At 42.0% G+C, this 13,592-nt stretch overlaps 1 protein-coding gene across 2 annotated transcripts in view; it reads left to right on the forward strand.

Moving 5' to 3' along the window:
• Positions 1 to 8,646: 8,646 nt before the first annotated feature.
• Positions 8,647 to 13,592, forward strand: part of ARHGAP45 (Rho GTPase activating protein 45) — a 74,090-nt gene continuing 69,144 nt past the window's right edge. Inside the window, exon 1 of one of the 2 annotated variants that reach the window (XM_034437665.3) lies at positions 8,647 to 8,947. In XM_034437665.3, the coding sequence (XP_034293556.2) occupies positions 8,858 to 8,947 (90 nt within the window). In that variant the 5' untranslated portion in view covers positions 8,647 to 8,857. The remainder of the gene's footprint in view (positions 8,948 to 13,592) is intronic. The other variant, XM_087894228.1, reaches the window with a different exon arrangement.

The raw sequence follows: 13,592 nt of genomic DNA on the forward strand, positions 1-13,592 counted from the left end.
ATATGCTGGAAAATTATAATCAACCCGTATTGGTCTTTCGATATGGGTAAAATAAGATCTGTCCACTCGTGTACTACCTCGCAGCCTAACTGTTGCACTTTGCAGTTGGAATTGTGGATTCCAACTAGCCCCATATAGAATGTTTTGCAGTAGTCTCACCTTGATATAATTGAGATACGGATAGCAATAGCAGCAGCACTTAGACTTATATACCGCTTCATAGTGCTTTTACAGCCCTCTCTAAGCGGTTTACAGAGTCAGCCTATTTCCCCCAACAATCTGGGTCCTCATTTTACCCACCTGGGAAGGATGGAAGCAGTGGTGGGTTTCAAACATTTTTACTGCCGGTTCTGTGGGCGTGGCATGGCTTGGTGGGTGTGGCTTGGGCGTGGCAAGGGAACGATACTGTAAAATCTCCATTCCCTCCCCAATCCAGGGGAAGGTTACTGTAAAATCCCCATCTCCTCCCGATCAGCTGGGACTTGGGAGGCAGAGAATAGATGGGGGCGGGGCCAGTCAGAATTTCCACTACCGGTTCTCCAGAACTGATCAGAACCTGCTTAAACCCACCTCTGGATGGAAGGGTGAGTTAACCTTGAGCGGGTGAGATTCGATCTGCTGAACTGCAGCTAGTAGTCAGCTGAAATAGCCTGCAGTGCTGCACTCTAACCACTGCGCCACCTCGGCTCGGATGGTTACTATCTGATTTGAGCGACACAGAAACAATTGCATATAACATACTAGATGCAGTAATGTAAATATATTCCTTTATAGACCTAACCCAACAGGAAAGTATGGGATTTCATCATCCAAAACTGTCAGGTGATCCATTGTCAGTGGTCTGTAAAACTCCCAAGAAGTCCACAGATAAAAAGGATACACTCCAACCTTCCAGCTTTAGTGCAGATTTTCAACCAACATGGCCAAAATAATCCAGATCCTTACCCTGGCTCAAAGCCTGATTGTAATGGGTTCAGACAATCAATATTTTCCAGTTACACCTGAAGTTGTGAGGCCACCATCTTCTTCATCACCTTGATCAGCAAAGTTATATTTGTGATAAATCAATAATAATCCTAGGTCTCTTAGATCACAAAAAAAAAATAGTTTTTTTTTTTTTTTAAATGAGTCTTAAGGAAAGGACTGTAGAAAGTCAGCACCCACCAACCCTCCTAGAGAATGAAATATTTTGGGGAATATTAAAAAAGCAGGATAAAATATTTCCCCTAAAGGAGAAATGAAAAACAAAACAAAATTTAAGGGAGGCAGAAACCAATCCCAGTTTCCCTGCCCCAAGCAGAAACTGAGGATACCAGCTTTTAGAAATGCAGATTTGGGTCAGGCAGAAAATTCAGATAAGCAATAAAGAAAAAGGTTGACAAAATTAGCTCAGACAGGCACCTAGGATTTGCATTTCCCCTTTTGCCTATAGAGCCAGCCATGACCCATACATGACCCCATAGGGATCCAGAAGTTATAAAAACCCATCCACTCAACTCCATTTTGTCAGCTGTCCCAGAAACACATACTGTTGGCGGTTCTGTTCATCAATAAACCAACTTTTTTTCCAATCAGCCTCCATTTTATTCCCGGCTTGGAACTGGACCTGGATTTTTATTCCAACAGGACATGTCCTACCTTGAATAAGGCAATAATCATTTCCCTCAATCATGGGGACAAACTATAAAGACAAATCATCTCTAGAAGATTCAGGGGTGGGATTCAGCTAGTTCAGACCGGTTCGGACAAACTGGATGCTAATTTTACATCTCGTTCACCGAACCAGTAGTTGCAAGGACTGGCTGGCCCCACCCACCCCACCCCGCCCCTCTCAGGAGTCTCCACGTGGCCGGTTTTGGATGTGAGGTAAGTGCAGGGCCCGTGTGGGCCTCCCGGAAGTTCAGAAACAAGCCCGTTTCCAGCTTCCGAAGGGCTTCCAGGGCCTGGGGAAGGCCGTTTTCACCCTCCTGGAGCCTTGAGAAAAGCCTCCGGAGCCTGGGGAGGGTGAAAACACCCCCCCACCATAGTGCAGGAGGCCAAGTAGGCCACACCTTCATGGCCACACCCACCCAGCAGCGGGGCAGAGAACGGGTTGCTAAAATTTTTCAATCCCACCCCTGAGAAGATTGATTTGCAGCCTATCAGCCCTGTAAATAAACAAAAGTAATTTGATTTCCTCTCAAGTTTTTCTTTCTCAGTCGTAGAGACCTGTAAACCAGTTGTGACATCACTGTGACCGTCTCAATACTCAACCCCAATTTGAAATGATTGCCTTATTTGCAAAGGATGATGAAAGTTGCTTTCAACCCAAGCGAGACTATTTTTTCAGATCCACAGCATCCTAGTAAAGCTGGATAGCAGCCATGGTCTATTCCAGGGGTGTCAAATTCAAGGCCCGTGGGCCAGATCCGGCCCATGGGGTTCTTAGATCTGGCCCGCGGGGGCCAGCCTGGAAACTGTAAAGGACTGGCCCACGGTGCCTCTGCCAGTGAAAATGGAGCTCAATGGGGACCGCATGCCAATGGTGGGTTGCTACCGATTCACCCCGGTTTGGGCAAACTGGTAGCGGCGGCAGCGGAAGGCTCCGCCCACCCACCCGGACATTTCTGCACAGAAACGGTACGTGTATCCCCACACCCGCGAGTGAACCAATAGCGACGGGATTTGCAACCCACTACTGCCACACGTGCCCCCCTCAGCTTCATTTTTGCTGGCAGAGGGCTATCAAAACAAACTAAAAACAAAACAAAAGGAGAAATGTTTTGCATTTGAGCATGCAAAGAGGGACAGGAAAGGAGAAAGGGAAAGAGGAAAGAGGAAAGACAAAGAAGGAGAGGAAGGGAGGGAGGGAGGGAGCAAGGAAGGAAGGAGATTATAATGAGAGTGAGGGAGGGTCTCAGGAAAGTTCTGCCTTAGCACTTGGCCATCACAGGTGCCCCTGACACGAGTGACGTCGAGCTGGCCACACCCAACATGGCCACGCCCAACATGCCCCCCCACCAGGCCCCCCCCCAGCTCTCCAAGGTCAAACACAACCCTGATGTGGCCCCCAGTGAAATCGAGTTTGACACCTCTGGTCTATTCTGTGCACAGCAATTGTAGCAGGAAAGTTGTCATTTTTTGTTGCTGTCTCCAAATGTGCTTCAATCTGTTTTGTTTTGTTGTGATGTGATGTGCCCTGACATGTCTTTAGCTGGTAGTTAAGCTGTTGTCCCACCTGCTTTTATTATCCTCAGTTCGGGTGCTGAACTGGCTGAGAAAAGAGGATTAGAAGTGATGGTGTCTATCACATGACCCCTTCAGCTTAGCTAAGACTTGTACAATTTCATTAATTTACAACATAGGAAATGTTCCAGGAAACCATTAGGACATGCTTTGTTTACCCGCCACTGGTTATAGTTACACACACTACTAAATTATTATCTATGACTTATTAACAAAAGTTGTTAGGTTCACACAATCCCCAAAGTGGAAAAAGGTGGCATATAATAATCTGAATAAAATCAGTCAATTATCAAATTAAGCTCATCATATTGTGGTTCACACACACTGGATGAATCCAGTGTCCAGACTTATGAGCAAAATTGTTTCGGCTTGTTTGGTCAATTTCTGGTGTGTTTCCTCCATCTCTTTTGCAAGTACATTAGATAATGGTAGTCCTTTATCTGAACTCCTGTTAGCTTGAAGGACACACCCATGTAGTCTTCTAAGAGACAGTACAGAAGTGGTTGACCTTTAGGATATTTATCCAACTTCTAGTCTTATCTACAGCCCTGGAATTTCCTGGCAGTCTTGAAGGGCAACTTAAATATCCGAGAATTTCTTTTCCAACCCGGCACAGATTATTAGACTACAACTCCCATCATCCTCTAGTCAATGTGACCAAAGAGGAACTCTGGCTGAGATGGGAACGGTGAAGGAAATTGGATTAGGAAACAACCTTTTAAGTAATAGAGCTCTGAATCAGTGGTGGGTTTCAAAAAATTTTACTACCGGTTCTGTGGGTGTGGCTTGGTGGGTGTGGCATGGCTTGGTGGGCGTGGCAGGGGAAGGATACTGAAAAATCTCCATTCCTACCCCATTCCAGGGGAAGGATACTGTAAAATCTCCATTCCCTCCCCACTCCAGGGGAAGGTTACTGCAAAATCCCCATTTCCTCCTGATCAGCTGGGACTTGGGAGGCAGAGAATAGATGAGGCGGGGCCAGTCAGAATTTTTACTACCGGTTCTCCGAACTACTCAAAATTTCCGCTACCAGTTCTCCAGAACTGGTCAGAACCTGCTGAAACCCACCTCTGCTCTAAATGGAGATACGATGAGACATAACATTGGCAGAGAGATTGTCCGTTTGGCAAATCTTGGTATAAATGTTTCCTGTCAATTTTGTTGTTGTTAGTCGCGAAGTCGTGTCCGACCCATCGTGACCCCATGGACAACGTTCCTCCAAGCCTTCTTGTCCTCAACCATCCTCTGGAATCCATTTAAGCTCATGCCTACTGCTTCAGTGACTCCATCCAGCCACCTCATTCTCTGTCGTCCCGTTCTTCTTTTGCCCTCAATCTTTCCCAGCATTAGGCTCTTCACAAATGAGTCCTTCCTTCTCATTAGGTGGACAAAGTATTTGAGTTTCATCTTCAGGATCTGGCCTTCTAAAGAGCAGCCCGGGTTGATCTCCTCTAGGACTAATCAGTTTGATCGCCTTGCAGTCCAAGGGACTCGCACAAGTCTTCTCCAGCACCAGAATTCAAAGGCCTCCATTCTTTGACGCTCAGCCTTCTTTATGGTCCAACTTTCACAGCCATACATTGCAGCTGGGAAAACCATAGCCTTGACTATACGCACTTTTGTTGGCAGGGTGATGTCTCTGCTTTTTAGTATGCTGTCTAGATCAGTGGTAGGTTCCTCCCAGTTCCGCCGAGCCGGTAGCAGTGACGATATGACTTCACCGAACCGGTTCTGCCCCCCCCACCCCCCCGCCCCCCGCCATGTTATTCTTACCTTTTATTTGGCCCCACCTCCAATCTATTGCTGTCTCCTGAGTCCCAGCTGATGGGCTATAAGGAAAAAAACTGTTTAAACTCTTGCCGCAGGGCTTCAAAGGGCCGCCCTACAGCTGATCAGAGGTAAAAGGCAGTTTGGTGGTAGACCGGTGCCTGCAAAAATACATGAGTAGACCAGAGCCTGCAAAAATAAATGGATAGATTGGTACAGCTCTGCAAGCAGTTAAAAGCCTGGTAGACCAGTACCTCTGCTAAAACTTAAAGAATTGTCACATGACCATCAAGCCACGCCCACAAAATAAGCCACTCCCATAGAACTGGTAGTAAAAAATTTTAGAACCCACCCCTGGTCTAGATTTGCCATAGCTTTCCTCCCCAGGAGCAAATGTCTTTTAATTTCTTGGCTGTAGTCCGCATCTGCGGTGATCTTGGAGCCCAGGAAAATAAAATCTGTCACTACCTTCATTTCTTCCTCATCTATTTGCAAGGAATTGAGAGGGCTGGATGCCATGATCTTAGCATCTTGAACATTTTCTTGATGTTGAATTTCAAGCCAACTTTTGCACTCTCCTCCTTCACCCGCATCAAGAAGCTCTTTAGTTCCTGTCAATAGAGGGTAGCAAAGATCTAATTTACCTCCTTTTGGTTGATTTGCAGACAGAAGAGAAAAGATAGTCAAAAATTACGCTCTAATCTCATTTTAGCTAAAAGAACTATATTTGTGTTTTAATTTGAAGGTAGAGAGTAATAAAACTAATACTATTGATAATAATATCTATGGATAAATTCAGAAAATGTGCTACATTGTTGATCCAACAAACCACAGTTAACTAAGTTCACACAAGACAGTAAACCATAAATCACACTTTGCCATCTAGAGTGGCTGGCTTCACATAACATGCTGAGGCAAAACCAAAGAAACCATGTTTTGTCTAGTTGGGGCTGTATGCACCAGATCTAAATGATGATTGCTTATTTTGAGACAAGGCTATATGACAAACTGTGTTTTCCAGTAAAAGCCAGACTGTATTTGAAGTTCCTGAGAGAGGCTTTTCTCCCAACATCACTTTAGTACAAGGGTATACAACCTTGGCAACTTTAAAACTTTAACTTTAAAACTTTAAAACCTTCCAACTATATTCTGCCTGCAATTTCTGCAGGTTCGAATCTTACCAGGCTCAAGGTTGACTCAGCCTTCCATCCTTTCTAAAGTAGGTTAAATGAGAACCCAGTTTGTGGGGACAATAAGCTGACTTTGTATAAATATACAAAAGTATGAAGGCTATTGCTTAACGCATTGTAAGCCGCCCTGAGTCTCCGGAGAAGGGCGGCATATAAATCAAATTTAAAAAAAAACAAAAAAAAAAACTTGTAGACTTCAAGTCCCAGAATTCCCCAGACTATTTGGGGGATTCTGGGATTTGAAGTCCACAAGTCTTAAAGCTGTTAAGTTTGGACATCCTTGCTTTAGTAGGAATGCAAGAGAAAATCTTCATGGCAGTTTCTCCTAAAATTAAGGCCTAAAATTAACACATTCTCCACGTGCCCTTGAATCAACCAGAAAACTATAGTGGTTTTAAAATGTTAGTGTGCTCCCTGCCAATCTTATCCAGATTCCATGTTCTGACTTAGCTGCTGGATGTAATGTTCTGGTTTTAGAGGCCAGGGTAGGGTGGGGTCCATTTTAGGTGTTAAAAATTGAAGTGGGGTCACATAACTCTGCAAACAATCATAATATAATGCATCCAGAATGGTATGGGGTCTCCTGCTTGAGCAGGGGTTAGACTAGAAGACCTCCAAGGTCCCTTCCAACTATATTCTGTATTCTGACAGTCATGACTCCATCTTCATGTTTTTAAAAACTCTATAGTACCCTCTGTGAATGCCATGTGGGCGGTGCATGTTAAACCAAAGCCCTTGTAAAACCCTGGGATTTCACTGCTCTCTCACTTTCTCAATATTACCAGTTAGTGGGAGATTCTCTGCCAATCTTTGACTGGTTTCATAGATAAGCTAGATGGCCCTGCTCCTTCCCCTGCTAGAAACAAAATGGGGCCTGAGAAAAGTGCCTTGAACCAGATCTAAATGACTAACAGATGACATGGTTATCCTGTCCCGATGAGTCATGAGTCTGTGGAGAGGCCATCAGCTGTCATCTTAAGAAAAAAGTGCTACTTTAAAACTTTAACAGAAAAGGACGATTTAAGTCTCTTTCGATCATGGATGGAGTAGAAGATGAAGATCTAGTGCAGTGTTTCTCAACCTTGGAAGCTTGGAGATGGGTGGACTTCAACTCCCAGAATCCCCCAGCCAGCGCTGCTGGCTGGGGGATTCTGGGAGTTGAAGTCCACCCATCTCCAAGCTTCCAAGGTTGAGAAACACTGATCTAGTGGTTAAGGAACTAGGTTAGAAACCAGGAGACTGTGATTAGACATGAAAGTTGACTGGGTGATTTGGGGCCAATCCCCAGGAGTCTGAGCGTTCTAGTCCCGCCTTAGGCATGAAAGCTGATTGGGTGACTTTGGGCCAATCACTCTTTCTTGGTCCAACCTCACAGGGTTGTTGTTGTTGTGGGGAAAATAGGAAGAAGGAGGAGTACAGAATTAGGTATGTTAGCTACATGGAGTTATCTATAAAAATAATAAAGGTAGGGAAACAAACAGAGACATGGAAGCATAGAGAGGTTGCCTGAGTGCATATATACCATGGTTAAATGCAGGGGAGAAAATACACTTAAACTGTGAATTCCCTACCTAGAGAACACCCCCTCCTCCCAACAGCTTTATTCTTGTTTTTACGTTAGCAAGCAAAGGCCGTTTGTTTGTTTATTACATTTAAAGGTTGCACAACTCCAAATTTAATCTGTTTAATTTCAGAGTTTACTTGGAGCAAGCATTTTATTTTTAATTAGTTATGTGATTTAGATCCTTGCTTTCTTGCTCAAGTTTGTGTTGCTTTGTTTTGTAATGGATGGGTTTTTCATTAATTGGCTTTTATGATTAACAAACCATTTACATTTGTGCATTATCCATTTATCTCATGAATAGGATTAGGTTGGCCTCCCTGACTATCATTTGTTTTGGAAAATCAAGATTATGTTGATATATATATATATCAATAAAATAAAATATAAAGTAGCTTTCCCTGAGTTATAAGGCTGTTGTTGGAATAAGTCTCATTCATTCTGATTTAAGTTTCTTCCATTCTGAATAATGATGCTCAATCAGACATGACAGAAGTCTGTTAAGCAATGATCACATTAGAAATTTCTCTCTGCCTTATAACTTTGAAACACATAGCTATGGAATCTCACTTGTAGCCTGTCCAGGGTGTTGACTGAGAATTACGTCTGTCTTTCAATTTAAGAATTCCTGGCCACAAGAGGTGCCCAAATAATAGGGCAGATGAGAAGAAGAAAAAAAGTACTCCTAAAATAGCTTCAGATGGTTTTGCACTTTAAAGAGAAAAAGGGGTTTGAATAACAGCAAAGAGGAATTTAACAAGCCATGGCTTCCTCTTAGTTTTCAACTACAGTGGTCACACACACACACCAGCTTTTTCCTGTGCAGTGTGTGTGTGTGTGTGTGTGTGTGTGTGTTTCAGGCAAACCCAGCCAGGAAATAAGTTTGTAATCATGTGCTTTGAGCCCAGGCAGTTTACACGCAGAGGCGGCTGTCTATCGCGACTCAGAAGCTCTTCCTTGCTGAGTACATAACGCACCCAAAACACTTTCGCAAAACCAAGTATTAGGAAGCCACATCCAAGAACTCGAAAAGAAAAGATGCACCTTGGACAATTCGGGCCCTGAGCTGGGGGACTAACATTGATCTGGACCCATCGTCTTTTCACCGAGCACCATGTTTTCGAGGAAGAAGCGTGAACTGATGAAAACACCCTCCATCTCCAAGAAATGCCGAGCGGGAAGCCCTGTGCCCCCAGCCTCCTTGGTAAGTAGGGGTGAGACCTTTCGGTACCTGGACAGGCGAAAATATGGATGCTCTTGTTTTACACCTGCAGTTTCACAGAAGTAATTTTTGGGGAGCTGAAAGCTGGGCAGGACAGTATTAGTTCAGGCTGCATTTATTCATTTGCCTTGAACCGAATGTCCGAATTGGAGATCAAAAGGGACGGTTGTCTTTTCCTTGAAAGGGCATGCACTTCAATATAGAAAGTCTCAGTTTATACATTGCGCTGAGCTATGGTTCGTTTAACCACAGGTTTATTAAAGAACAGTTGGCTGGATTGTATTGTTTAGACAGCCTGCCAAACTTATAAATCATGATTTCTACATTGCAAATGGCACTTTATAAATCCGAGGTTGTGCAAAACAGTTGGCTGAACTCCAAGCCATAATTTGGTGTTTCAGCACATGTATTTATGTGCATGCGCATTGGAGACAAATAACAAAAACATTGGGAATAAGGTATGGTGAGCCCTGCAGAGTGGCAAACAACTCCAGTCGCGAAAATGTCAGAGATATTTTGCAAAAGCAAAATCAGGGTAGGGATTTACCATAAAATGAAAAAGAGAGAGAGAGAGACTAAAATTAACTATATTTTCTATCTATTTTATTTATTTATTTATTTATTTATTTACTTGCCTTAGCTTGTCCTTATGAACTTCTGCAGCAGCAGGGGGGTTAGGGGTCACAGGGCATATCCAAAAGGAGGAAAAGGTAATAGAGGTAATCCTCGATTTATAACCACAAAGAAGCCCCAGATTTTTGTTGCTAAGTGAAACGTTTGCTAAGTGAATTTTGCCTCATTTTATGACTTTTTCTGCCGCAATTGTTAAGTGAACCACTGCACTTCTTAAATTAGTAACACGGTTGTTAAATGAATCTGGCTTCCCCATTGACTTTGCTTGTCCGAAGGTCGCAAAAGGGGATCACATGACCCTGGGACACTGCAATTGTCATAAATGTGAGTCCGTTGCAAAACATCTGAATTTTGATCACGTGACCATGGGGATGCTGTAACGGTTGTAAGTGTGAAAAACGGTCATAAGTTCCTTTTTTTCAGTGCTGTTCATACTTCGAATAGTCACTAAAGGAACTGTTATAAGTTGAGGAATACCTATAATTAAGATTACTGAAGTTTGTAAAAGCTGGAAATGAATCTAGTGGTAATTCTGAACGTATTTTTTCCCATTGAACTGAAATTGGTTTCAGAAGAATTTCGTTTCCTGTGGTACATTCAAAATCATTTTGGGGGTTTTTTTTGGCCAAAGATCTAGCAGACTTTTGAGACAATAGCCCAACCTGTTGTACTTGTGTTAGCTGAAGCCACAAAAGAGAAGAAGACATACAGGGCAGACAGTGGGGCCCTGTTCAAGCAACTCTCTGTTTCTAGATGAAGTAACAGCTTCGCTCCATTGACAGCCCTCAACAAATGCAATTAGAATGAATGCACCAAAATGTATTTAGGTAGTCCTCAACTTACAACCACAATTGGGACCAGAATTTCTATTGCTAAACAAGGTTAAATGAGTCATGCCTGATTTTACTACCCGTTGTGCCACATTTGTTAAGCAAGTCACTGCAGTCATTAAGTGAGTCATGCGGTCATTAAGCAAATCTGGCTTCCTCCATTGACTTGAAGCCGGTGGAAAGGTCACAAATGGTGATTGCACGGATACCAAGCTGCTACAACCATTGTAAGTACAGCTGGTTGCCAAGCACCCAAATTTTTATCCCGTGATCCTGGGGATGTTGCAACAGTCATAAGTGCAAGGACTGGTCGTAAGTCACTTCTTTCAGTCTGTTGTAATTTTGAACGGTTACTAAACAAATGATTGTAAGTCAAGGCCTACCTATAAATTGGATAGGAATATGTGAGTGTGAACGAAAATAAAGGGATGTACCCTGTTTGCCCCAAAATAAGACCTCCCCTGATAATAAGCCCAATTGGGCTTTTGAGCTCATGTGCTAAAATAACCCCTCCCCCAAAAATATTTAACTGCATGCTCAGCCTGTCCCCGCCATTTCCTCTGGTTAGGGTTAGGGAGACAGAGCTGGAAATCTGGTAAGACAGCAAGAGGAGCCCCGTCTTGCTCCACACGCCCCAAAATAATAAGACCTCCCCAAAAATAAGGCCAAGCGCTTATTTCGGGGTTCAAAAGAATATAAGACAAGGTCTTATTTTCGGGAAAACACTGTATTTTGTGTGTACAACTTGGGACCAGCCTGGCTGCCCCATCCATCATAGTTAGCCAAGTATTCTCTTCTGTTTTCATACTCTGTAGCAAAGAGAAACTCACGGCCCACCAGATTCTTTGCACGTGGTGAAAATCAGGCAGTTTTTAACTACATATCTGAACTCTAAAGTCAAAGTAAAAATGTTAAGACTTGCAATAGATTGGATAAAAGGCCTCCCCAGCATCCTGTTTTCCATAGAGGCCAACCAGATGCTCCAATGGAAAAATTCTTGTCAATGAAGGAAATGGTACTCAGTGATAGATTTATTGGGTTCTTGATGTTCTCTGAGCTTGTTCCTCTTCCTGCAGATACTTTATTATCAGGCTAGGTAACAACATCCGTGTAGAAGTAAAGCAAATTAAAAGAACACCAAGAACTCAACGATTCCACTCTGAGCCACCTATATTCTCCATTACCGAGAGGTAGAAGTTTGGTGAATAGAGAAATTATATCCGTGATCAATAACAATTTATATTCTCTCATACTTCCACTGATTTAACTAATCCTTCCTTCAAAACAATCGTGACAGTCAGCAGCAAACAACTTTAATTACATCCCTTTTTTGGTTTTTCTGCAATCTCGCCCCATTCAGTATCTCTGGATGACTCCTGAATTCTAGTATTGTATTAGCAAGTAAGGAAAACCTATCTTAGATCAATCAATCAATTTGTTTATTGCTTTGACTATTGATAATAACAAATAAGACAAAAAGTACATAAAAGTGATCGAAGACTAATAACGTTCATTAAAATATGCAGAAATCAGTAAGAATATTAAAACATTAATATTGCAGCAGATAAAACAATAGGAAAAGATCAGGAACTGTTGATAAAATCATATCTCCGTTTAGCAGAAGCCCTTGTAAAGCTTGCTAATCTACATAGTGATGTTTCCTTGTCTAAATTCATTAAATATTCAACCTTATGTGAATCGGGGCAAAAGGAAGAAGGGGTCCAATTTTTTTCCACATGCTAAAGTATAAATAGGGCAATACAATAAATAACATATAAAATCTTCTATAATTTCCTTGGAAAATGGGCAGATGTGCATACAGATAGTCCTTGATTTACAACCACAATTCAGCCCAAAATTTCTGTTGGTAAGTGAGACATTCATTAAGCGAATTTTGCCCCACATTAGGACCTTTCTTGCCACAGTTGTTAAGTGAATCACTAAAGTTGTTAAATTAGTAACACGGTTAAGTGAATCTGATTTCCCCATTGACTTTCCTTGTCAGGAGGTTGCAAAAGGGGCTCATATGACCCCAGTACACTGCAACTGTCATAAATATGAGTCAGTTGCTAAGCAGCTGAATTTTGATTACATGACCATGCAGTGAACATAAGTGCAAAAAATGGTCGTAAGTCACTTTTTTTTAGTGCTGTTGTAATTTAGAATAGTCTCTAAATGAACTGTTGTAAATTGAAGACTACCTAAATGTGATATTAAGAAACTGTCCTTCTCTGAAGATGGCATTTGGTTTCGTTGTACGAGGTGCAATGACAATAAAGTAAACTACGCTAGTTGCCGATGCCATTTGCTATAAACTTGTGAGTGTTTCTTGGAGAGATGGCACTATAATACACATCAGATATGGTTCGGCTCACCATAGCCTTTTCTCTAAAGGAATTGTATCAATTTTTAAACTACTGGGTAACCTAACCTATTTGTGTTATTGTGTGTCCTGACTTCATTCATTGTACAACAATGATGACGATGATACCCGTATTGCAGTGGTATTTTTTAAAAAAATCTTGGGCTTTTAAGCTAATATTAATTTTTTTGTGGTGTCTGAGCTAAAGACTCTTTTAATTTCTGGTTTTTGGTTTTTCCTCTGCGGCTTCAAAAAATATTTGACTTGGGAAAAAAGTAGATGAGATTAAACAAAGTAGAATTGCATAAATCATATTCTTCTCAGAATTGCCCAGATACAAAGAGTGGCAACTTTAATAATTGGAAAGAAGAGGATTTTCCACAGGTTTTAAAAGCTACGTATGCAAAAACGTCATATTTTACTTGCTATTAAAAATGAAGATGGGTTACTGTATTTTCTCTCTGGCCATCTTCAACCGTTAGATTTTAGAGGATCCTGTTTAAAAAAAATAAGTTGATATGGTCTGGAAGAAGCAAAGCATCGTAAATATACAGTATACCACAATTTACCATGAAAATTCACTATCCTTGGATCTGAATTCAGTTAATGGGTAATTATTACCTTACAGATATTAATTAGTGTTTTCAGTGCCAGAATGTTTTGTGTTTTATGTTTTGCAATTAGCCACTGTATTTTACATAGGTCTTACTTCTGACTAGGTTGACCCACATTGGTCTTTCTTAAACTGTGCCTTAGGAGCTCTGGTGGCTCAGCAGACTAATTAACATCCACTTACATCTGC

Source organism: Pantherophis guttatus, chromosome 1 (assembly GCF_059756535.1).
Source record: "Pantherophis guttatus breed Tessera chromosome 1, ASM5975653v1, whole genome shotgun sequence".
NCBI classification, from domain to species: domain Eukaryota; kingdom Metazoa; phylum Chordata; class Lepidosauria; order Squamata; family Colubridae; genus Pantherophis; species Pantherophis guttatus.